A 26,842-nucleotide genomic window follows, 5' to 3' on the forward strand; every position below is an offset into this window, starting at 1 on the left:
GTAAACTCATTAGCTCTTTTGGTTTTTCCTACCACCTGTATGCCGATAACACACAGTTGTATCTTTCCACCCCCGACCTTTCTCCAAGGCTTGAACAGCAAGTTTCGTCTTGTCTCACAGCGGTCTCGCAGTGGATGCGCCATCAGCGTTTGAAGCTCAACATGTCCAAGACGGAGCTTCTTGTCTTTCCTCCTAAGCCCACCCTTCAACGCTCCTTTTCTGTCTCTGTGGGCAACATTTCTATTCAACCAGTCCAGCAAGCCCACAGTCTTGGTTTTATCTTTGATTCTTCTCTGTCGTGTATCCCTCAGATCCAGACCACAGCCAAGGCTTGTAGATTCCTTTTGTACAATATTGCCAAAATCTGACCATTTCTCTCTGCCTCTACTGCCAAGATCCTGGTCCATGCCTTAGTGATCTCATGACTTGATTACTGTAACGTCCTCCTGGCAGGGCTTCCTCTTTCTCACCTCCGTCCTTTAATTTCTGTCCAGCATTCAGCTGCACGCATTATCACATCCACCCACCGCTCTGACCACATCTCTCCTGCGTTGTCATCCCTTCACTGGCTCCCCCTCCCTTTCTACATTCAGTACAAGCTCCTGCTGTCAACGTTTAAAGCCCTCCATGGGCTGGCCCCTCCTTACTTATCAGACCTTCTTTCTCCTCATCTTCCCACCAGGGCCCTCCGTTCTGGTAGTCAAGGTCTGCTGTCCCAGCCCAGGATTTCCTCTGCCCCATCCTGGATTCGCCACTTTTCACTCGCTGCCCCTCACTCCTGGAACCTTCTTTCCCCCCAAACAAGAGCCATCACTTCTTTAACCAGCTTCAAAATGAAGTTGAAGACCGTCTTGTTCAGAGAAGCATTCCCAGGCAAGTGCATAATTGTCACTTGCCTCCCTGGATGAAGATTAACCATCCATTATGAAACCAAGCCCTTCCTCCAGTCCATCTGCCTTGTTCAAGGCCTTTGAGGTAGACAGGAACTGCTGGACCTCATCTCCTTCCCCACCACTACTCCCTTCTCCTTTTGTGTGGTGTCTTTTTAGATTGTAAGCCTGAGGGCAGGGAACCTTCTAATTAAAAAGACTGTATGTACAGCGCTGTGTAAATTTACAGCGCTTTATAAATAAAGGATAATAATAATAATAATAATAATAATAATAATAATAATAAACTCCCATGTCACATTCGAAACTACATCATGTTGGCCAGACTGCTAGGTAACATGTGGCCAGATGAGCAAAAGAATCTGTCACCAAAACTAAATCTAGGAACACATTAAAAATCAATTGTGCCTTGGACTGGGCTCCTAGTAAGAGCGGGGTTGTCTGTCTGGACACCAAATAACTCTACTGCACTTGTTCACCCACTTGCCTCTAAATTGTAAAGAATCAAAGCCATAATTCCAATGTCAATGAAGGCATCTAAAGAACCTGTTTGATGCAAGGGAGGTAGCCATTGGAAGGGGAAAGTGCAACTGGGGAAAAAAAGACTAAACTTCATCTCAGAAAACAAAACAAAAACCCACACCTCCTCATTGCGATCACAATTTTTAAAAAGCTATTGACACCATGAAATCATGGTTTACATTTTTAATGTATACAGAGGGCTTACTGTAGTTGAATTTTTTTTTTATGATGACGATCGTTGACCCTTCTAAGTGGAATAATTGCCCTCAAAGGTAAAATAACAGGTAGACTTCATACTCCTAAACCAATGATTCCCAAACTTTGGTTCTACAGATGTTTTGGACTTCAGCTCCCAGAGTTCTAGACAGGGGGCCAAGCTGGCTGGGGCTTCTGGGAGTTGAAGTCCAGAACACCTGGAGGTCCAAAGTTTGGGAACCATTGCACCTAGACTGATATATTAAAGCAAGAGTGGAAATCATACTGCCTTCCAGATGTTGCAAATTTGAAAAATAGTGAATGTTGGGTAGACAGCAAAGCTTTTTAAATTTCAGATGTTAGTATCTTGGTGTCTTGTTGCACACTACAATAAAAATTAAGTTTCATAAATTACACCATATGTTCCTGAGGAGCTGCATAATGCCTGGAAAAAACGTTAGCATTTAGAAAACAAATTACATGTTTCATTTGTTAAATTTCATTTTTAATATATGTTTCCCTATTTTCCTAAGTGCTCAAGACACTTAACAGATTATAGCCATAATCCTTACAAACAATCCTTTTAAACAGGGCAGTGCTGTTATATTTATATATTCTTATTTGTCCTTTCTAAATTAAAAAGTTAAGATTGGGGATCTTATCAGGGATACTAAGGGAGCAAAGGAGCAGCTTCCCTGACACAAGTGGCTTTGAACTTTGATCATCTTGCTTGCAGTTAAGTCTACTGACCTTATTCTAAACTTTACTGTGTATTCAGTTTCTGTGGTTATTGAAATGCCTGTGAACCCTTGTAAGTAGTATCATGATTCTTCAAGTGCAAGGAATTAAAAATGTACTAGGAATTAAAAATGCCTTTACTCCCTACCTCACCTGAGTTTTTATCTCAGCTCAAGGTGGGTCGGCAGGGAAGGAGAAGTTGGTAACCTCTTCATTTAAAGGATTGATAAAAATATAGATGAATAGTGCAATCTCTCCTGCACTCCCTACTTTCCAGGTATTTATTTGCAGATGTTTTGCTTCAGAAAGTGTTTTTGGCAACATTATTTTTGTCTAAGGGCATTCATCAAAGAAATGTTTTCCACAATAGTTTCAGTATGAATTATATTCTATATAAAGAAGATTAGACAGCCAGTGTGGTGTGTTGAGCATGGCACTATGACTGTGGAGCCCAGGGTTTGAATCCCTGCTTCACCATGGAAACTGACTGGGTGGCCTTGATTGCGTCCCACTTTCTCAGCCTCAGAGAAAAACAAAGGCAAACCTCCTTGAGAACAAATTTTGCTTAGAAAACCCTTTGATCTTGCCTTAGAATCACCATAAGACACACAACAACAATAAAGAGGATTGTGATCAAGGAAAAAGATAACTGTTATCGAAGGGTGAATGGTACAAGTGATGTGACTAAAATGTTGGCGTAAAGATAATTTTTGCAAACCTGTCCTTTGATTAGAAAACTAAAGTGAAGAGAGACTGAGGAATCTCTAGTAAGGTGAAACTAGATCTGCAAACCAAATATTTAGGGTTTTGATAGCATACCTAAGGTTATTTTTAAGGGTTATGGGAAGGGAAGAATCAAATAAAAAGTGTAATTCTACATATGTCTGATTAAAAGTAAGCCTATGTGAATTCACTTAGACTTAATTTGTAAATGTTCAGATGAATTAAAAACAAAATCCATTTTACAAATTTTGGTTGAATCATTGTTTCTCTACAACCCTAGGTGAAACATGAAAAAGATAATACAGCTTGATGCATGCAGGGTTTACATGGGGAGGCCGATACTGAGGATAGACGAAATAATACAGTTGGACTTTGACTTGGCTGGATTTTCATTAGGGCTATCAGCCATACAGCTTTTCTGAAAAATGTACTAATGCCCCCAGTTTATTGGAGTCTGATTTTCAAGTGAAATCCTTCTTGGAAGTAAGTTCCAATGAGTTCAATGGATGTTACTTCCATGAAAGTATAAATAGGATTGGAATCTTAGGTCCAAAACACACTGCTGAAATAATCCAGTTTGAGACCGCCTTAACTGCCCTGGCTCAGTACTAATGAATTCTGGAAACTATAGTTTTGAGAGACATTGAACTTCCTCTGAGAGAGCTCTGGTACCACAATAAGCTCTCATTCCCTGGCACTGAGCCAGGGCAGTTAAAGCGTTCTCAAACTGGATTATTTCTGAAGTGTTTTGGACCTTAGTGTATTTGTCTTAGATTTAATCACAAAATTAGAGTACACCATGATAATTTAACATACTGTATAAAGTTCACAAAACTATTTTCCCAGTGGAGAAAAGAAATATTTTGTATGAGAAGAAATCAACAAAGTACATTTAATGTTTCATTGTTATATTAAAGTATATTCTGATCTCGGCATTTATTTTTACTAGAACGTTTGTAACTTTAAGACATAACAATATTTTAACCAAAACAATGAACAGTAATCATTTTAGCATTCTAAAGGCATTCTGAATGAGTTGTAGTGATGCTTCTTAGATATAATAATAATATAATAATAAAAATTAATTTTATACCGCTTTTCCACAATGATCAAAGCGGTGTACAGAAAATGCAATAAAAACAACAATACACAATAAAAATTTCAATAAAAACAGCAATTACACTATATTAAAACATTACATTAAACAAATAAAACCAATTACCCCAAATCAAAGCCAGCTGAATTGTTAATCCATGATGCCAGTACATATAGGGGGAAGCCACATAGTATCAAGGGACATGGGGGAAAGCCTGGTGAAAAAAAAGGTTTTAAGCTTCTTTTTGAACAAATCCAGGGAAGTGATGGAACGGAGCTCATCGGGAAGAGTGTTCCAAATTTTAGGGGCCGAGATGGAGAAGGCCCTTTGCGAGGTTGACGCATATCTTGTGGTTGGAACCCTCAACAAGTTCTTCCCAACTGACCTGAGTGTGTGGGGTGGATTATATGGGGAGAGGCGGTCCTCCAAGTAGCCTGGGCCCAAGCCATTTAGGGCTTTATAGGTAATAACCAACACCTTGTATTGTGCCCGGAAGCGAATGGGCAGCCAATGAAGATCTTGCAGAACAGGTGTTATATGGTCGATCCTGGAACATCCAGCGACCAATCTTGCTGCCATATTCTGCACTAATTGAAGCTTCTGGGTTTGGTACAAGGGTTGCCCCATGTAGAGCGCATTGCAGAAATCCAATTGAGAGGTTACCAGAGCATGTACCACCGTTTCAAGGTCCCCTCGGCCCAGATAGGGTCGCAGCTGGCGTATCAGCCAAAGCTGATAACAGGCGCTTCTGACCGTCGCATCCACTTGAGATGTCAATTGGAGCGACGAGTCCAGAAGCACTCCCAAGCTGCGAACTGAGTCCTTCAAGGGGAGCGTGACCCCATTCAGGACAGGTGGACAAATTTCACTACCTGGACCCGGGGAGCCTATCACAAGTACTTCCGTTTTCTCTGGATTCAGACTGAGTTTGTTTTCCCTCATCCAGCCCATTACCGACTCCAAGCAGGCATTTAGAGGAGAGATGCCATCCCTAGTCACTGCAACAGTCGGAGACACAGAGAAACATATTTGAGTGTCATCAGCATACTGATAACACTGCGCCCCGTGTCTCCGGATGATCTCTCCCAGCGGTTTCATGTAAATGTTAAATAGCATGGGGGATAAAATTGCTCCTTGAGGGACGCCAGATGTAAGCTCCCTCTTATCAGAGCAAGAGTCCCCCAGCTGCACCATCTGGAATCTACCCGAGAGGTAGGAGCGGAACCACTGGAGCACAGTGCCCCCAGTACCCAACTCCTTCAGGCGTTCCAGAAGGATACCATGGTCAATGGTATCGAAAGCCGCTGAGATGTCCAAAAGCACTACAAGGGACACGCTACCCCTGTCCATGCCCAGACGGAGATCATCAACTAAGGCGACCATGGCAGTCTCAACTCCATAGCCTGCCCGGAAACCAGTTTGAAATGGGTCCAGAAAATCTGTTTCATCCAAGATCGCTTGAAGCTGGAAGGCAACTGCCCTCTCGATCACCTTCCCTAAAAAAGGCAGCAGCGAAACAGGTCGAATCAGGAGGTCTAGAGAGGGCTTTTTTAGTGGAGGTCTAACTACTGCTAATTTTAAATTAGATGGAAATTGCCCTTCACTAAACGATGCATTAATTATGCGGCACAGCATAGATGTTACCGCCGACCCCCCCTGAGCCGTCAGCCATGAAGGACAGGGATCGAGAGAGCATGTCGTCTTCCTAACACTTCTAAGAATCTTGTCCACATCCTCGGTATTCACAAACTCAAAGTGATCCAGTTTAATAGAGTCCACGGAATCTCTGGATGCCTCTTATAGGTTCTGAAAAAATGCTAGCGTCGAGATCAGTCCTTATCCGAGAGATTTTATCCGCGAAGAAGTTGTTAAATTCGTCACAGCAGGCCTTAGATGGTTCTAATATAGGGTTCAGGGAGGGGAGAAATATGGGGGAAAGTTAATTAAATTTATTAATTAGTAAATAATTTTACAAAAGAATGCATGCTTAGAAATTAAAAAAATCTTCATGGGGGAAAAAGTAGTGGAAAGTTTTCTGCCCTTCAAGAGCACTGTGTGCATTTAATACAGTAGAGGGAAAACCGGGAGAATTCCAGGCAGAAGAGGAAACCAAGCAAGGAGCGAGTATGTTGTGACTGTGACTAAAGGTAGATGAGTTGAGGTAACAAATGTCTTGCTTCTGAAGATAAGCTGCCAAGGTTTGATAGGCAAGGCCACAGCTATCTTAGAAAGTAGGAAAGAGTGCTGGGAGCATAAGTTTGGAAAGAGATGACTAAGCATTAAAGGGAAAAGGAAGCTATGCTCATGTTTTCCTACAAATAACATTGAAATGTGAATTTTAAGTAGACTGCAATGTAAATCGATGGCTTACTTTACTCTTGAAGAATGATTTTGTATCTTATTGTGGGTTGTAAAATTGTCTTTTAAAGGTGAGAATTAATGTAATGATACAAACAGCTAAATCTGAAATTTAGTCACTGGAGTGTTCATATAGCGAGAGTAACATTCTGCATTCTCTTGATTAGATGGGTTAATTGTTGTTTTTTTAAATTAAGTACGTATACAAGTAAATATTTCTGAGTTCATGTTATAGTTAGTAGTTTCAGTTAGGGTAGAGGAATGAAGGAACAGATTAAAAATAGGCTTGATCTGTTTTATTGCAATGCATCAAAAGCTGTATTTTTTTTATTTTTATTTTTGGTTACTCTAAGCTTTTTGTCTCAAACGTCAATATAGAGATTATCTTAATTTAATTTAAAGACAGACATTATGCAGGTTCTTATTAAGGAGGTTGCAATTATGCATCTAGGTAGACTATTTTGCACATTGTTGATATTAGAAGGTATGCTATGCTAGCTGTCTCAGAATGTTATTAATGCAAGCAAGGCACTTTGTGCTTGTGCCCCTTCTGTTGTGAATTTAAAATCTCCTCTAATTGATAAGAATGAATTTATATGTAGCAGTGGCATCACTAGGGGGTTCAGGCTGTACCAGGTGACACCCCAAGGGAGGGTGACACCACTGCTCCCCAAACATCAACCTTTTTGCAGAAACAGGCTGTGCTGTTCGCTTGCGTCCCTTTAAAATGTTAAAGAGATGGTGTGAGGGGGTTAAGGTCAGTGGGAGGAGAAAATAATGGTTCCGGGTTTTTTTTAAATTAAAAATTAAAATTATTTTGTTAAAAGAAATAATTCTTTAAAAAAATTATTTAAAAACATCACATCTTATCAAATGTTTACTTTAACTACATGAAACTATGTACATGTAAATACATTTAGGCTGTGCATATGATACTGTAATTTAAAGGTAAACAGTGGTGTCTCGTTATCTATTATTATTATTATTAACCTTTATTTATAAAGCGCTGTAAATTTACACAGCTCTGTATCCGCTGATTTAAGCATCTGCGGACAGCAAGCCCAAATTGTCCCCAATGGCGGTATGTACATTGTGGCTGCACCATTATTAGGGCCAGCCCCCGTTGTCCCCAGTGGCAATGTGTGCACACAGCCACACCACCATTAGGGACAACAGGACTTCAGATAAGCCCCTCTCCTGTTGTCCCTGATGGTGGTGTGTGCATGTGCTGCCATTTGGGGCAGCAGGACTTGAGATCCTGCAGATTTTAGCATCCATGGCAGAGTCCGGAACGGATCTCCCTCAGATACTGAAGTCCCACTATACTTTTAATTTTGCTGGTTGTGTTACCTTACATTCAGTGATATACAGGAATTACAATTAATGAGTAACATTAGTACAGAAAAGATTACTGAGGATTCTTTATGGTGTGGTAAGGGAGGAGGTCAGTGTGGGGAGTGACACCATAATTCAACGCTCCAGATGCTGCCGACCCTAGTGACACCACTGATAAGTAGCAAATAAATGCACCTTTAACTGCTTTAGCTTGTGAAGACTTTCTTTGAGTTGTTTTAGATGGTTTTATTCCCAAAGCCATTCTTTTTCTGCCCTCCTCCAAAGATGAACTGTTAGTCTTTGAAGTGTCCAAGGAATGTAGTCCCTTCCAGCACTGTTTAAGATCAAAAGTTGTCGCCGCCACACCCCCCCCAACCATTTTTCAAAACTGAAGGGGAATTCTGGGTATTCTGGGTTTCTTGTTTCTTGGCAGTCTCTGCAGCTCTAGCAAGTTCTGGGGCTGAAAATTTGTGTGTCAACTATGCAGAACATCTCAGAATATTTGATACCTATGTTGATTGCAGTTTGTCTTTTTCTGTCTCTGCTGATGGCTCCGTATTTTTCAGGAGCTTCAAACTTTGATTAACACCCTTTTGCTGAAGTAAATATATTTAATATGTGAACAGTCAAAACCATGTATAACTTTGTGTATTAATAAGGTGTATTCCTGTGTGCATGTACAACAGCTCTCTATTTATACCATAATGGATATCACAGATAATGTCAACTTTCATTGCTTGTGTGTTAAACTGAGGTAGTGATGAAACTGATCTAGACAAAATAACAAGTACTTACCACACGAACTACCTTTAAAATTTACAACAGGGCTGATTAAAGTGCAGTCTACAAAACAAAAAAAAAAAGTCTAAAAAAGCCAGTGCAATTCTAGGCTGCATCAATAGAAGTGCAGTGGCTAGATCGAGGGAAGTATTAGTATCACTCTATTCTGCTTTGGTCAGGCCTCACCTGGAATATTGTGTCCAGTTCTGGGCACCACCATTCAAAAAGGATGCTGACAAGCTGAAGCCTGTCCAGAGGAGGGTGACCAAAATGGTGAAGGGGGTCTGGAAACCATGCCATATGAAGAGAGACTTAGGGAGCTAGGTATGTTTAACCTGGAGAAGAGATGGTTAAGAGGTGATATGATAGCTCTGTTTAAATATTTGAAGGGATGCCATGCTGAAGATGGAGCAAGTTTGTTTTCTGTTGTTCCATTGATTAAGACCAGGCCGCTGTATGAACACAACACTGGACTACTGTAGATAGATGATTGAGTTGATCCTGTGTGACTCACCTTCTTATTTTTATGTGTATATATACATAAAATTAATTGAAACATGTATTTTGCTCACCAGGGTTACACATCATTTTGGAATGATTGCATTTCTTCTGGACTTCGTGGATGCATGTTAATTGAATTGGCACTGAGAGGGCGTCTTCAGCTGGAGGCATTTGGAATGAGACGCAAAAGTCTTCTAACTAGAAAGGTAAGAGGCAAAGGGTATGTGTGTGTTTAGTTCTGTCTGATAAAGTATTTCAGGTGTTAATTTGGAGATTTGGTACCCGTTTATAGACCTGTGTTAGCGTTTGTAAAGAGTTTAATAGACGTTTCTTAAGCCACACACCGAACATTAAAATGTGGGCAGAGTTGAAAAAGATTTGTGCTTTTGGTGTTTGTTAATCCAAAGCCTAGCAGACTCTGTCTGTGTTTTTCTCCGCAGTTAATTTTGTTGGCATTATGTCAAGGTAACATTTTTCCTGAGAGGTTCTTGTAGGTGGTGATGCTGGGGTTGTGCTTCATTTTCTACTCCAGATTTGATTACATGGGCAGTTTTCCCTTGTCAATATTATCTTTTGCTCACCTATTTAAAAAGCAAGTTTGAAAAGTTTCCATTTGCCTCTCTGTTCAGAATTGAGTCTTTGTGTAAGCAGTACAGTAATTACTTATGTACAGCTAGCTACATTTGGTTATGAATAGCTTGAAATGGATCCCCTACCCTCTTCACAAAGCTTCCAAGTTGTTTTTGTTTGTTTGTTTGTTTGTCTGTTTTTTTGGTTTGTCAGAAATGTAGAAACATTTCCTGAAATACCCAGGCTATAATAGCTTGCATTAGAATATTTTAGTTAGGTATTTTTTAAGGTAAATCTGAAAGATGTGACATTTCAATAAGTAAATTGAATAAGCAAGGTACTTTATAGATTATGGTATATTTTAAAATAAGGGTCAAATTAAGTAGGAACTATGGATTATGGGAAACCAGCGTCTCCCATGTTCTGGTTTTTGGGGACACGATTTTTGGAGACATAACACTAGTACTAATAGCCACCTCCTGTGATTTGTTCCTGTCTCCCTTAATGATTATTATTGGTTACTTTTTCTCCTCTTTTCTGTTTGCTGTTCCATTCAGAATACATCTGCATGAATCACATGCCATTTATTCCCCTTTTTCTTTTCGAGTCACCCTTCTATGTCCCCGATATGCTTTGTCTTCTGTAGCTACTCCAAATTTCTAGTGTTATATAAAAAGGCTTTCCATTTCTCCATATTTATTCTGTGCCTTACTTGGAATTAATGTGACTTACTGGTTGTGCTGGGAGCTGTAGTATAATGTTCCTTCATTGGGAGTGCTGGTTGATGGTGCAATTAGAGAAAGTATATAATTAAAAGTAATGTCCATTATGAAGAAACTTGTCTGAGTAAATAAATAAGGATGCATCATGCAGGAGATAATTTGGAATATTTCTTTGCTAGCTTGCATGAATGAGTCAATGTTCATTATCCCTTCATATTTTTTTGTTGTGCATTTTAATTGTGTTGAGAGCTGAGATACATTTCAAAATGTAGGTTTTGAATCTTGTTGAAGATACTGAACCTTATTTGTGAAAGTTTATGACATTGGTCCCAAAAGAGAAAATATTTGAACATTGAGCCTTGAGATTAAAAATAGCATCTAAACCTACTTTTAATATCCTCGGTATTTAAAAAAATCACAAACACAATTTGAGGTGCTGGACTAAACTCTTGAATTTCCCATCAGGTAATCTGCAAATCAGATGCTCCTACAGGAGATGTTCTACTTGATGAAGCTCTGAAGCACATTAAGGAGACACAGCCACCAGAAACAGTGCAGAACTGGATAGAATTGCTTAGTGGTAAGAGAAGTTTATAGAAAATTAGTATCTTTCAGTGCTTACTTAACAAATTGTTTTGTGATACCATGCTTTACTAGTTTTTTTAAAGAGTGTTTTTTCTAGCTTAGAGCATGGTATGTTCTTACTTATGTAATGTCATCTTTCTAAATGATTAATTTTAAACTTTGCTGTTCATTCAAGTAAATTTGGGGATGGCTGTGGTGGCAGGAAGTGATTAACTACCAGCTTGAGATCCTGTGATACAGGACAGGACATAAATATTTGGATGGATGGTTGAACTGCACCTTCAAAGTAATACACCCATCAATTATCATGCATTAAACCATGTATACCTATGTGTGAGGGTATGGAAATGAGTGTGTGTGGTGGAGGGTTTTCTCTCATATGTCTGTGGAGTTGGTTTGGCTTATTCCTAATGTTCACTTGCAAAGGACTCTTCAAATTCCTTCTGTTTGTTAGTGAAGGTGCTCTTATGAGATCTGTCAGTATTTCATTTCTCATTTTTCATCTGTTCAATAACACTACTCTTTCACCCTCTGCTGTTTCATAAATGCTGACTTGCTGTTGAGGCAGTGGCATAACAAACCTAGTGTTTCCAATTCTAAGACTGTAACAAGCAAGATGTAGAAAAAATGGATGGTGGAAATTCCATTCAAATTTTAAGATGCTGTTATGGAATTTGACAGAATTCTCAAAAACAAGTCATACCAGACTAACCTGATATCTCCTTTTTATATACAAACTTACCAGCTTGGTAGATGAAGGGAATGGTGTAGACATAGCATATCTTGATTTCAGTAAGGCCTTTGACAAGGCCCCCCATGATTTTCTTGCAAACAAGCTAGTAAATTGTGGGCTAGACAATACAACTGTTAGGTGGATTAATAATTGGTTCACCAGCCAAACTAAAGGGTGCTCAGCAATTACCCTTTTTCATCCTGGAGAGAAGTGACCAGTGGGGTGCCACAGGGTTCTGTTCTGGGCCCAATATCAATGACTTGGACGAAATAATAGAGGGCACGCTTATCAAATTTGTAGATGGCTTCAAATTAGGAGGGGTTAATACCCCAGAGGAGAGGATCACACTTCAAAATGACCTTAATAGACTAGAAAGCTGGGCCAAAACTAACAAAATGAACTTCAGCAGGGAGAAATGTAAGGTGCTGCACTTAGGGCAGAAAAATGAAATGCACAGATACAGGATGGGGGACACCTGACAAGACTGGTCAAGCCTACTGACCAATACCCCTTCCTTTTGGTTCACGTGGGAACCAATGATACTGCAAGGCACAGCCTTCAGAACATCAAAAGGGACTACGAGGCGCTTGGTAGGAAGCTGAAAGGAATGGATGCACAGGTTGTCATCTCGTCTCTTCTGCCAGTTGAAGGGCACAGTCCAGGAAGGGAGAGGAAAATAGCGGATGTGAACAACTGGCTCCGCAGATGGTGCCGCTGAGAACTATTTGGATTCTTTGATCATGGGCTGCGGTTCCATGAGGAGGGACTTCTTGCAACGGACGGGTTGCATCTCACACCAGTTGGGAGAAATGTTTTTGCCAACAGTCTCAAGAACTTGATCAGGAGGGCTTTAAACTGAGTTCCATGGGGAAGGGAGACAATATTAAAGAAGGCAAAAGGAATGGTGAAAATAGTCAAACAGACATAGAGGAATCAAGAAAAAAAGTGTAAGGACCCAACCTTGGGAGGCAAAAAACTTGCACAGGCAGCAAGTAAAAGGGACCCATGGTCTGCGATGTCTCTACACTAATGCACAGAGCATGGGAAATAAGCAAGATGAACTCGAACTCCTAGTACAACAAAGTAAATATGATATAATAGGCATCACTGAAACCTGGTGGGATGACTCTCATAAGTGGAATGTAGAAATAGAGGGGTATAACCTTTTAAAGAGGAATAGGCCAAACAGGAAAGGAGGAGGAATAGCACAATATGTCAGAGATATGTACACCAGTGAAGAGATCCAGGACATCAATCATGGAAGCCAGGTGGAGAGCATCTGGATAAAAATTAAAGGGCAGGGAAACAACAAGGATGTTACGTTGGGAGTCTACTACAGACCCCCAAGTCAGACTGAGGAATTGGATGATGCCTTTCTAGAACAGATGACCACACACTCAGAAAGGAGAGATGTAGTAGTGATGGATGACTTCAACTATCCTGATATTTGCTGGAAGTCAAACTCAGCAAAATACACAAGGTCTAGCAAATTCCTCACTTGCCTGGAAGACAATTTCATGGTCCAAAAGGTGGCAGAGGCAACAAGGGGGTCAGCTATTTTGGATCTGATCCTAACCAACAAGGATGACTTGGTTAATGGGGTGCAAGTGGTGGGATCATTAGGTGGAAGTGACCACGTTCTCCTGGAGTTTGTTATACAATGGAAAGGAAAAGCCAGGCAGAGTCAGACACACATTCTAGACTTTAGGAGAGTGGATTTCAGCAAACTCAGAGAAGTATTGAGGGTGATCCCGTGGTCAGAAATACTAAAAGAGAAGGGAGTTCAGGACGGATGGGACTTTCTCAAAAGGGAGATACGGAAGGCACAATTTCAAACAGTTCCTGTGAGAAAGAAAAATGGGAGGTGTCTCAAGAAACCAGGATGGATGACTAAGGAACTTGCAACTGAGCTAAGTTTGAAACGGAACAAGTATAAGAAATGGAAGAAGGGGGAAATCACGAAAAAGGAATTCAAAGAAATAGCAGGCATGTGTAGGGGTAAAGTCAGAAAAGCTAAAGCGCAGAATGAACTCAGGCTTGCTAGAGAGGTTAAAAACAATAAAAAGGGCTTTTTTGGATATGTCCGCAGCAAAAGGAAGAAGAAGGAAATGGTAGGCCCACTATGTGGAGAAGATAGCAAAATGCTAACAGAAGACAGAGAAAAGGCAGAATTCCTCAACACCTTCTTTGCCTCAGTCTTCTCACAAAAGGAAAAGGGTGCTCAACCTGAGGACAATGGAGCAGAGGACAGATTAGGGGAATTTCAGTACAGAATAAGTAAAGAGATACAGTAGTAGAGGAATACCTTGTTAATCTAAATGAATTTAAGTCTCCAGGACCAGATGAACTACATCCAAGGGTATTAAAAGAACTGGCAAATGTAATATCGGAGCCATTGGCAATAATATTTGAGAGCTCCTGGGGAACAGGAGAAGTCCCAGCAAATGTTATTCCCATCTTTAAAAAGGGGGAAAAAGAGGATCCCAATAATTATCATCCAGTTAGTCTGACATCAGTACCAGGAAAGATTCTAGAGCAGATCATTAAACAGAAAGTCTGTGAACATCTAGAAGGCAATTCCATAATCACAAAAAGTCAACACGGGTTTCAGAGAAACAAGTCATGCCAGACAAATCTAATCTCTTTGATAAAATTACTAGCTTGGTAGATGAAGGGAATGCTGTCGAAATAGTATATCTTGATTTCAGTAAGCCTTTGACAAAGTTTCCCATGACATTCTTTCAAACAAGCTTGGAAAATGTGGGCTAGACAAAGTAACTGTTAAATGGATCTGTAATTGGTTGACTGGCCGAACCCAAAGGGTGCTCAACAATGGCTCTTTTTCAGCCTGGAGAGAAGTGACCAGTGGGGTCTCACAGGGCTCTGTCCTGGGCCCAGTGTTATTCAACATCTTTATCAATGACCTGGATGACAGAATTGGGAGCATACTTATCAAATTTGCAGATGACACCAAATTAGGAGGAGTAGCTAATACTCTACAGGACAGATTGAAAATGACCTGAATAGACTTGAAAGCTGGGCCAAAGCTAACAAAATGAAATTCAACACAGAGAAATGTAAGGTATTGCACTTAGGGCAGAAAAATAAAATGCACAAATATAGGATGGGGGACACCTGGCTGAATGAAAGTACATGTGAAAGGGATCTAGGAGTCCAAGTAGACCACAAGTTGAACATGAGTCAACAACGCGATGCGGCAGCTAAAAATGCCAATGCAATTTTAGGCTGCATCAATAAAAGTATAGTGTCTAGATCAAGAGAAGTAATAGTGCCACTGTATTCTGCTTTGGTCAGGCCCCACCTGGAATATTGTGTCAAGTTCTGGGCACCACAATTCAAAAAGGACATTGAGAAACTGGAGCGTGTCCAAAGGAGTGCATCTAAAATGGTGAAGGGTCTGGAAACCATGTGCTATGAGGAACGACTTAGGGAGCTGGGGATGTTTAGCCTGGACAAAAGAAGATTAAGAGGTGATATGATAGCCCTGTTTAAATATTTGAAGGGGTGTCACATCGAGGAGGGAACAAGCTTGTTTTCTGCTGCTCCAGAGAACAGGACCAGGAACAATGGATGCAGACTGCAGGAAAAGAGATTCCACCTCAACATTAGGAGGAACTTCCTGACAATAAGGGCTGTTTGACAGTGGAACACACTCCCTCGGAGGGTAGTGGAGTCTCCTTCTTTGGAAGTCTTTAAGCAGAGGCTGGATGGCCATCTGTCAGGGATGCTTTGATATGGGTTTCCTGCATGGCAGGGGGTTGGACTGGATGGCCCTTGTGGTCTCTTCCAACTCTATGATTCTATGTGAAAGGGATCTAGGAATCCTAGTAGACTGCAAGTGGAACATGAGTCAACAGTGTGATATGGCAGCTAAAAAGGCCAATGCGATTCTAGGCTGCATCAAGGGAAGTAATAGTGCAACTCTATTATGCTCTGGTCAGGCCTCACCTGGAATACTGTGTCCATTTCTGGGCACCACAGTTCAAAAGGGTGTTTACAAGTTGGAGCGTGTCCAAAGGTGAAATGGTGAAGGGTCTGGAAAGCATTCCCTATGAGGAGAGACTTAGGGAGATGGATGTGTTTAGCCTGGAGAAGAGACAGTTAAGAGGTGATATGGTAGCCCCGTTTAAGTATTTGAAGGGATGTCATATTGAGGATAGAGCAAGCTTATTTTCTGCTGCTCCACTGAATAGACGCGGAATAATGGATGCAAGCTATTGGAAAAGATTTTCCACCTAAATATTAGGAGGACTTTCCTGACAGTAAGGGCTGTTCAACAGTAGAATATACTCCCTTGGAGAGTGGTGGAGTCTTCCTGCTTGGAGGTCTTTAAACAGAGGCTAGATGGCCATCTGTCAGGGGTGCTTTGATTGTGAGTTTCTGCATGGCAGAATGGGGTTGTACTGGATGGCCCTTTTGGTGTCTTATCAGGCCCAGACTGGCTGAGGACTCACGGGAGGACTCTGAGCCTGAACTGTAGCCTCAGCCTGAACCTAAGCTTGGCCCTAGCTCTGCCCTGAGAACTCCAGCAGAGGCTGAGACTTTAGAAGACAACCAGGAGCCAAACCTCCCAGCAGCAGGGCCTTCTAGTACTGTGGACATGGAGGAGGACGAAGAAAATCACATACTTACCTCTAGCCACAGACGATCTGAAAGGGTGTGCCTCTCGCGCTCGAGGAGGTTTTATGAAAATTGCCAGCTTATCAAGACCACCTGCATGAATGAGAGCTGATGATAAAAAATTGGGAAGGATGTCAGAGCTTTCGACAGAAGCTGAGTTCCCTGGAGAGAGCACCTTTCATCCTGACTTGGCTTGAACTTTTGGACAACGGAGTGACCTGACCATACTGCTCTTCTGGAACTTTTGACCTGACTTCGCTTGGCCTGACTTCACTCTTGGCTTGAACCTTCTTTCACCCTGCCTGACCACGGACCATATTACTGCCTTGTTTGTAAGTCTGCTGTTTGAGGCTTGCTTGACCTTCACACGATGGTTGATTTGGACTTGCTGTCAGTTACTTGGCTGCTTTCCTGGACATCTCTTCCAACTCAGAAACCCAGTGGGTGATCTTGGGCAAGTCACATTCTCTCAGCCCTCAGGGGAAGGCAATGACAAACCTCCTCCAAATAAATCTTGCTAAGAAAACTATGATAGAGTTGCAGTAAGTCAGAGTCAACTTGGCAGTAGCTGGCTTAATAGATGTGTGAGTATTCACATCACCCTTGTAATAGCAATTTTTCAAAAGGCAAGAGAGGATACTTAAGAAGATACCTAGGAGAATCAAGTCTGGCAAAGCCAAGATCTGAAACTATTCCATGTTGGGCTACGTCACTAACTAAACTATGGACATCCATTAGAGATGTAGCAGGAGCCACCAGGATAGATACTGAAAATGGTTCAACTATTTTCACCAAAGGAAAAAGTACTGTAGGCTGTTTTACAGAGAAACAACTGAATAGAAACTCTTCTGATAATAGCATATTTTAAAAGTGCACATAATGTTACTGACTTAGGAATTACTTTTGTATCATAAAGACTAGGGCTGACTAGATTTCTATAACTCTTAAAGACAGCTCTTTTTGTTTTGTTTTGGTTTTGCTGTTAAAATATGTTTTCTGTTCTTCAGTTCTCTTCTGCTTGAAGCAATAAAATGTAGTAATTTCAGAAACAGAATGAAACTGTTGACTAGCAGAACACATGGAAATCATGCTTAGATTCAAAAGTGGAGACAAATTTTTATTCATTTGAATTGCAACATAAAATCAGAATTCCTAGGCCAGATGACTGTGGGAAACTGCTCTTCTATATTTCTGCTCTATAACACAGTGCATCTATATCCTCCCCTCTCGGTTTCCTTTCTCCTGCTTTTGCTTCTTCCACCTTCTATAATACCTCTGTATCTTCCCTTGTTGCTTTTTGTAAGGCATGTTTAATACAATAAAAGAGTATGAAAATGAGAACAACATGGAACCTCTGTGACAGTGGGATGTGTTCACTGCCTCCAGGGACTTAGGTCCAAAACACACTGCAGGAATAATCCAGTTTGAGACTGCTTTAACTGCCCTGAATCAGTGCTAGGGAATTCTGGGAACTGTAGTTTTGTGAGACATTTAGCTGTTAAGAGTGCTGGTGCCACAATAAACCACAATTCCCAGGATTCCCTAGTATTGAGCCAGGGCATTTAAAGCAGTCTAAAACTGGATTATTTCTGCAGAGTGATTTGGACCTTAGATTCTGTTCTTTCAGTTTACTTCTCAAATTAAACAGGGCAGCCAGCTGGTTTGAAGAGTGATATAAGGGCTGAAAATCTCTGGGTTTTGATTGAAACTCAGTGTAGTCATAAAAATGCTGCATGCCCTTTCTTCCCAGATGTAAATTAAGGATTAAATTGCTGGCAAAATAGGGTTGTAGTGATTACTAAGAGAATGCTTGTGATATGTTTTGAATATTTAGGGAAAGAGTATATAAAAAGTTTTGAAAATGCTGTGGTACTGACCACTTCCATACCAGTAACCTTGGCCTTTGGATCATACATGCTGCAAGCATCAGGTTACACAGTGTCATTCTGAATGTGAATACTCAGTCTCATTCACCAAGACCCCACCAAGTACCTGAACATAGCAAGGAGCCTCCCAGGCAGAAAGAATAGGGATAAGAAAACAAAGCAGTTTTCCCAGGGCTAATTAGGACTATGATGCTGCTTTGTGTGATCAATTCTTCCTTGACTTGAAGATCCTACAAAGCAACCTGACATCTTAACAGCATAGAGTTTCCAGTATACCAGCTCAGACTGTATCACCTCAGTACCAATAGTATTGTACATTCTGAAAACATGATCCCTACTAGCATAGGTCAGTTTCCAACCTTCAGCATCAGTACCAAAGATGTTGGCAGACCTCAGTCTTTATTCACATCAACCTGGACACATCCCAGTTCCTACCAGTACAGTCTATTCAGTACATAGGAACAAGACTGGAGTCTTTCTTAGGCACAGCCTAAATCCCAGTGTTTTCCAGGACCCTTTCATTTTAACCCACACAATCCAGTACCATGGCAGTGATAACTTTCACCAAGCTGCAATTTTGCAGCTGCAAGAGATGGTTCTTCTCTAAGTTTGGCTGGAGACTGATAGCTCTCACAAGGAGCTTATCCCTCCCTTAGATGTTAGAGAGGATGTTTTGTGATGGGCTTGTCCTTCTATCAGCCACCGCTTCCCCTCATACTGACAGTGGATACCTTGCTTCTGAACTAGGGAAGCCACTGCAGAATTATTTTAAATACATAGGTGATGGCTTCTCGAGCAATGGTTCCCAACCTGTGCTCCGAGGAGTCTTTATGGCTCCGCGTGCACTTTGTAAGTGCTCTGTAGACGCTCCAGGAAAATGAAATAAATAAAAATTGAATCAAATTAAAGAATAAGAATATATATTTTATATATACTCCTAAACACTATTAACTTGTAAGACATAGGATAGGCCTCTTAGGGGCTCTGCCATAGAAATAAGGGCTCCATGAGTCAAAAAGGTTGGGAACCCTTATTCTAGAGGAATGCTGTCTGCACACGTTAAAGTTAGTGGCAGTCATCAGAGCCCTTCAGGTGACAGATCCATGGACTATATGGTGCATATTGCAACAGACAGCATAGCATGATATTCTGTATGAACAAGCAAGGAGATACAAAATAATAAATGCTTGTTTGCCTGCCACTGGACCTCTAGAATTTACACTTTCTCAGGAGGAGAGTTCGCTGCAGAATTGTTGAGGTAGCTCATGAATGCTTCTTTTCACATGGAAGTATTTTGGATGCTGATAGATTGCTGGTACAGACCACACATAGGTGAGTTTGTGTTCTGCCAGTTAGACAGGAGTAGGATGGAACTCCTCCAGGGTGCATTAATTTACCATTATGCTGATGCTTCTCTATCTGTTCCTTCCCTGTCTATTAATTACAGGGATTTAGAGGCTGACTGCATTCTTAGCACTCCCTGGAGGACAAGACAATCTTGATTCATTACTCTCATGCTCCTAGCTTGCTGGAATTTCTGGTGAGCCACTTGGATTATGCCATAATCCATAACTCCAAACTCAGTAAGGCAAAATCCAGCCTTAGTCTTTTATCCCAAATGTGATATTTCCTGCCTCACAAAAGGGTGTCAGCATTTTATTTTATTTGACAAGAACTCTGCTTATCTTCATAGAGAATCCCCCTTCTCTTCTTTAGTTCTCATATTCCTTGGCTATTCACAGGGCCTTGGCTTTTTGGTCAGATTGCTTCCTTTTGTCAGTCTCCAAAACCTTTTGTCTATTGTGGAGGTCCCATGCAAGATCTACCAGTTGCTACACAGTGCTTTTCCAGAGTGATTGGGGAGATAATCTTCTTAGCATATACTATAGGATGACCAGACTCTCCCAGCTGTGGCCACTGTGATGGTTCTGCTTTTGTGTTTTCAGTCCTGAATTTTTACTGTGTGGTACCAAACATTCAACTTCATAAAACTTTACAGACTGGACAACTCAGGACATGACATATACTTCTTTTCGAATGAAAATTCTGTATTCATTCTAGCATATTTTTCTCCTCCAGTAACTTGGCTAGCTAATCATCCATATGGATGAGTCACAAATGAAGCAGAAGAGCAGATTACTTACACGTAATTATGGCTCTATATTTCCAACTATAATGTTATACATCCCACCCTTTTTTCATGCTCCTTGGTGGTTGTCATGAGAAATAAGGAAGGACCAGTTTATGCTCATTCAAGCATATGTGTCAGAGGTATCGGGGCAGAGTTCCTGCTGAAGGTTCTCAACTTGGGAATGTTCCAGTCCCAAGATCCCATATGTGTTCATTCATACTCACTCAAAGACCCATAGTCACAGTTAAGCTGTTCGTTCATTCTTCAGTGGTTTCTCACATGCAGGACACTGTTTGCATTTTCAAATTTTTCTCTGTGAATCCATTTTTAATTTTAAAAGTAACAGTTTTTAAATTGCCAAGTTCTTCACCATATTTTCATATTTTTGTGATGTGTAGATCCATGAAATAATCAGACTTCTTTCCTTGTACCAACAGCAAGACCATAATACATGTAGGTACTCCTATGAATTAAAATAATACCTTAGTTATCATTGAAGTGACAAATCTGTTTGTGCTATATCACCCCCCCCCCAAAAAAAACCCAGACTCTTCTTTCTTTCTATCTGAAACACTGATATGATAGAAAAGGTTATTTGCTGTCTCTTTCCCTGATATGTTAGTTTTCTGTGAGAAAGGATTTTTTGAAAATGTATTGCTATAGAAAAACATTATTGTGAAGTCGAACATTATTTTTGCAAACTAGTCTGAAGTGGCATATCCTGTTTATAAATTTGCCACCTCAGTAAAATGTCCATCCCTTCAATTATGTGTTGCACTTCTTAGCATGTTGAATACATAGAAGAAGGGAAGAGCTGATTCTTTTCAGATCTCATCTACTGTCTGACCTGGTCTTATTTTGCTGTGCCAGCATTTTTGACAGAATGCAGCCTCACACTGGGACTTGTAACTTGCAGTAGGCAAAAACAGTATTTTTTCACAGCAGTCTGATGCTTTTGCGAGTTGCTGGCTGAACATGATGTGTTTTAAAACTAAGTAGCATAACAGATTGATAAAGTATATTGATAATTTTATGCCTCATTTGTTTTGAGTAGCATACGGAGGGGAGCCATAAGAAATTTTTACTCAGGTTCTAATAAACCTCCAATTTCTGAACATTGTAGAATATTAACTGCCTGTTTTTCAAATTTGTAGTTAGGAGGTTTGGTCACAAGGTGTCACCATGCTACAGAAGAAAGTCAAAACTGATATAAAATGTTCCAGATCAATGTTCACTACATTTTGCAGGAGCAAAGCCCCCCCCCTCCCCTTTAACTAATTTTAGAATTGTTTTAAAGGATATAAACCCTGTGTGGCAAGGATGTGAGTTTCCATGCAACACTCTTTTAGGTGATTGATAAATATGATTTTATTAACAGAACGACTGTTCATAACTTTCTCTACCAGCATTTATTATAATATTTATCCAGTGTTTTCGGTGGATATTATAAGTAGCAGCTGGCAGTTCTTTCCTACTAGAAGGCTACCACATTTTGGTCTGCCCATAGCTGTTTATAGACAGCTAGTATGGTGTAGTGATTTAGAAGACCAGGTTTTAAATTCCCATTCAGCCATAAAAACTAACTGAGTGGCACTGGGCAAGGCATACACTCTTACCTTAAGAAGAAGGCAGTGGCAAACCTCCTCTAAAGAAATCTTGCCTATGTTTACTAATGGGTCAACAAAAGTCAGAGTTGACTTTGAAGGTATGTAAAAACAACAACAAAATAGCTGTTTATCTAGGAAACGAGCATAGGAAACTGTGTAAACACTTTTCCTTAATGTTGGAAGAGTTGTTGGATTTCTCATGCTTCTGAAATTATATTTAAAAATTGCATTTCACCTTTGCCTTTGGGATATTTTTGAAGTTTACTTGGAGAGAGGAGAGGTTCATGGAATGACTGCAAGTTACACAAATTTGCCAGTATGGAATTCCTCAATTGAAGTGTTATTGGTAAGCTGCCCTGTCTAGAACATCTACCCTGTCTAGAACATCTTTTGTGCAGATATCATTAAATGACATCTTTCTTCTTCTATGCCAGAAGTGACAACAAATACTAAATCCTTACCTAACATTTCTGTATTAATGCATGATATGATATTCTGTATCATTTTTCCTTTGTAATTATCAAAGTACCAGCTAAACATTCAGGGGCCTTTTTTGTTTGGCTTTTTTTCAGGTGAGACGTGGAATCCGTTAAAATTGCACTACCAGTTAAGAAATGTACGTGAACGATTAGCCAAAAATCTAGTGGAAAAGGGGGTTTTGACAACAGAGAAACAGAACTTTCTCCTCTTTGACATGACCACGCACCCTCTCACCAATAACAACATTAAGCAGCGCCTCATCAAGAAAGTTCAAGAAGCTGTTCTTGACAGATGGGTGAATGATCCCCACCGCATGGACAAGCGCTTGCTGGCTCTCATTTATTTAGCCCATGCATCCGATGTTCTTGAGAACGCTTTTGCCCCCCTTTTGGATGAGCAGTATGACCTAGCTACAAAGAGAGTGCGGCAGCTCCTGGATTTAGATCCTGAAGTTGAATGTATGAAGGCCAATACAAACGAGGTCCTGTGGGCTGTAGTAGCAGCCTTTACAAAATAACTTCAAACAAATTGCTCAAGTGTTCTTTTACCCATTTCATGTAAATCAGTTTCTCTTCTATTGACGATCCATGTTTCTGTCATCTGTACCTCTTCTTCTCATATGATGAAAATCTGCTCTTGTTCATGGGAATGGTAGGTGGTCTGTTCTGTTCTGTTTCATGTGTGTATGTGTGTGTCTGCTGCAGGATTCAGCTGCTACAAAAGAGCTTCCTGTTCTTAAACATGCTGAACTGTTCCATTGGCATGCTGTTTCTTATCACGTTTTTAAGTTACTTTATCTGAATTTGTATTGTACTCCCTTTTCTTCCACTGGAATAGTTTTCATGCAGAAAGCGTCTCACAGGAGAGAACCAACACCTGGTTTCTAGTTGATTCAGCTGCGTGATGATCTGCCTCAGCAGTGTGTGGCAGGGCATCATGGGCCCAAATCATGAAGACATCTTGAAGTTGTCAATGTTAGTTATACAGAAGACTCATAGAACAATTTAACAGTTTAAATCACCAAGCCTCAGGAGCTGAACCCTACTGAAATGGAGTAGAGATGAGCACAATAGTAGTAATCTAGTAAGATATGCTCTTCCTTTCTAGATACTGGTTTGGAAGTACTCAAACAGTTTAAAAAATAGGAGTATCCCCAGATTGGTTCAAAAAATAGTTTGGCCATTTCATGCGTTTCATGTACTGTATAAATCTGTTTTGTCTCTTTGTTTTCATTTTTTAAAATAGCTCTGAATCCTATGGTCCAGTCGTTTCACAAAGTTGTTTCAGAATGGGATACATTCCAGAGTAGTCGTACATAGTAAGAATTGTGTAATTAGCATACAAACACATCTTATTAATTTTAGTAAATTTCCAAATTTGAACTAATTGTACACCTGGGGATCCATTATTTGTTTTCAACCACTGTCTCTTAGTGGTAAGACAGCCCCCTATAAAGTAAGTGTGTGTGTATGTGTGTGTGTGACACCCCTCTATCTAGTGTCTCTGGAGTTGTGCCATTCAGGCACAATCTGCCTATGCATTGCCTTTATAAAAATTTGTTCTATGATGAGACCATTTTGTCATTGTTCCTTTTTCCTTTGGATGAGTACAATTCTTATACCAGTACAATTCTTGGGTGCAGTTTTCAATTTTTGTATACAAGTTATTATTGTGTCTCATATCGTTAATCTACTTAACACTTCAGAAAAGAACAACAGTTGACCATCTTAACAAGTGTTGCATGTAAATTTTTACCAGGTGATTACTACAGTTCAGCCAATTAAGACTTCTGTAGTAGGAAGCTCTACTGTGTTTTAATTTTTATATACAATTATGCTGATTAGCACATTATTGTAAAATATATAAACCAGCTTTTTAAAGATTATTACCTCTTTTACCATTGCTTGTTCTGGCTCCATTCACAATGTAAATATTATGTATCGTACAAATTAAAGACTTTTTTCTCTTTTTGTTTTCAAATAACAGAACACACTAATAATGGGGCTGGTGTCTAGAAATGTTTGGTTAACACTGAAAGCAGAAAATACTAAATGACATATATAACTGTAGTTGAAAGTTAAAGGGATCCCCAATCTGTATACTAGCTTTTTACCTACAGTAAATAAACTATGATCTTGAAAGTGCCTGAAAAAGAGCAAGCATGTACTTTTGTACTTTGTGTTCCTCATTCTAAAGAGCACTGTGATATATGGCAGAACAGCAAATTCTAATCAATTGAGGAATTGAGGACTGATTCTCTCATAATTGGAATAACAACAGTGTAAGTAGTATGATACTTGCTTCTAATTGCAACAGTCTCTTTAAAGTGATTCAAACTGGGGGAGGAAATGAAAGAAACATTTACTCTTTAACCTGATATTTTGAGCCCTCTCTGATTTGAATTCAGGGGTTGGATTTCACTAATTGAAACAGAAGGTAAGTTCTCTTGCTTACATAGATATTGGAACATACTGTAAGTTAAAATTTATGGACCATTCTTTTTTCATAAAAATGGAAGAGATCCCCCTCTTGGAAGTGAATGATTAAGTCAGTGCTGTTAGGAATGTTTCTGTCCTTCTCTTGCATATTAAATTTTTAGGGGTTATGAGGAGTAGTATGCCTGTTACTGGCTTGGAATACTCCTGACAAAGGGATGGGGGATGTAAGGATCCCCCAGGTGCCTTTGGACAACAACTCCCATGATCACTCCCTTTTGGGCTATGCTGGTTATAACATATGGAAATTGTGATCCCACAACATGCCAAGAGCCATATTTTCTAACATTGTTTGGCTGTTTATTTATTTGAATATTTGTATCTTTAGCCAAAAAAGTGTCCAAATTGTTAATTTGACAGTTCTCTATCTTCAGGCTTATAATCTAAATAAGATGCATACATAAGGAAAAAGGAATGACAGTAGGGGAAGGGATTTAGTCTATTAGGTACTGGCTTCTGTTTCCTTCTGGGCCACAGCAGTGGCAAGAGTGGGATGGAACTAAGGCCTTTCGTCTGCTGTTGGGATTAAGGATGAAGCTGTGCCTGCCTGCTCTTCTTTCCTCAGAGACCATAGGAGTGGGAACTGGGTTGCATTTTGAGCTCTCATTCTTGATTTAGGAAGACTCATTTAGGACAAAACACTGTTTCAGACATGGAAACTAACTATGCTAACAAATCTTTTTTAAAAAATATTACTTCAGTCCTAGACATAAAAATATTACATACCGTATATACTTGACTATAAGTCGACTTCATGAATAAGTCGAGGGCAAGTTTTGCGGCTGAAATTATGGATTTTAATATGACCCATGTATAAGTCGAGAGTAAAACTTAAGGGCATATAGCAAAGGATCTGAAGGATGAAGCAGAGCAAAACAATGTCAAAGAACTTACAAAATTCCAGCTCTTTGTGTTCACTCTTAAGGCTGGATAGATAAGAGAGTAGAGGGGATTGGTGTTTCCAGGAAAGATTATACTCTTGCCTTTTACCAGGGGATAGTTCCTTCTTTTAAATAAGAATTAAGATACAGTATTTATGTTGACCCATGGCCATGGGATAAGTCGACTGAGGTTTTTTGCGTCAATTTTTTGATCTAAATTTCTAGACTTATGCATGAGTATATACAGTAGTTTATACAGTTTCCCCTTTCCCTCTACCTTTTCTGTAAAATCTCCAGATGTTGCCCTAAATAGTACTCCCCAAGAACAGATCAATTTCTTAAGCCATGGATTGTGTGGATGCAATGCTGAGCCATAGGTTTCCCCAAACTGTAGTTTCAGGTCCTGTTTGCAAGCCATTCATACATTATACTTTGGTGGATAGTGTTGTTTTAGACATTATGACAAACCATTGTTGTGCATTATGTGTGAAGAACCATTTTAAAGATGTGTGAACTATTGTGCTAAAAGAATGCTTCCAAGAAGTAGAAAATGTGCTTCATGACCAGAATTCCCCACTATGATATCTGGAACCTCCTCTAATCTTCCAACAACTAGCATACGTGATGTTCATGTACTAATGCTTCTCTTTGCAACCATGTACAGAATATGTATGATGCTTCCTTAAAATTGCAACTATCTGAGGGAAGTATTGGGTTTTATATCAAGAAACCAAATTCTAGTATTCATAATGTCATGGCAGCCATGAAATAGCAAGTTCCCTGTTCTGGTAATATAACTGAATCATATACTGTATTCAGAAACTTTTTCCACATAGGAATGAAAGCTAGGAAATCAGATATGAGAGTCTTTGCTTCTAGCTGCTTTTCAGACTTATCAGGGCCAGGGATTTTGGAAATGTGCAGTAAATACTCTAAGCAGGGGTAGGCAACTTTTGAGCCAGGGGCCGGGTTG

The 26,842-nt window shown here is 40.0% G+C and overlaps 1 protein-coding gene across 1 annotated transcript in view; it reads left to right on the forward strand.

Annotated features, from left to right (window-relative positions):
• GOLPH3 (golgi phosphoprotein 3) overlaps positions 1-24,648 on the forward strand; it is a 33,333-nt gene extending 8,685 nt beyond the window's left edge. The window contains exons 2-4 of the mRNA XM_042453383.1: positions 9,213-9,344; positions 10,896-11,010; positions 22,586-24,648. Of these exons, the coding sequence (XP_042309317.1) occupies positions 9,213-9,344; positions 10,896-11,010; positions 22,586-23,010 (672 nt within the window). The 3' untranslated portion in view covers positions 23,011-24,648. The remainder of the gene's footprint in view (positions 1-9,212; positions 9,345-10,895; positions 11,011-22,585) is intronic.
• The last annotated feature ends 2,194 nt before the right edge of the window (positions 24,649-26,842 follow it).

This window comes from Sceloporus undulatus, chromosome 2, assembly GCF_019175285.1.
Source record: "Sceloporus undulatus isolate JIND9_A2432 ecotype Alabama chromosome 2, SceUnd_v1.1, whole genome shotgun sequence".
Lineage (NCBI taxonomy): Eukaryota > Metazoa > Chordata > Lepidosauria > Squamata > Phrynosomatidae > Sceloporus > Sceloporus undulatus.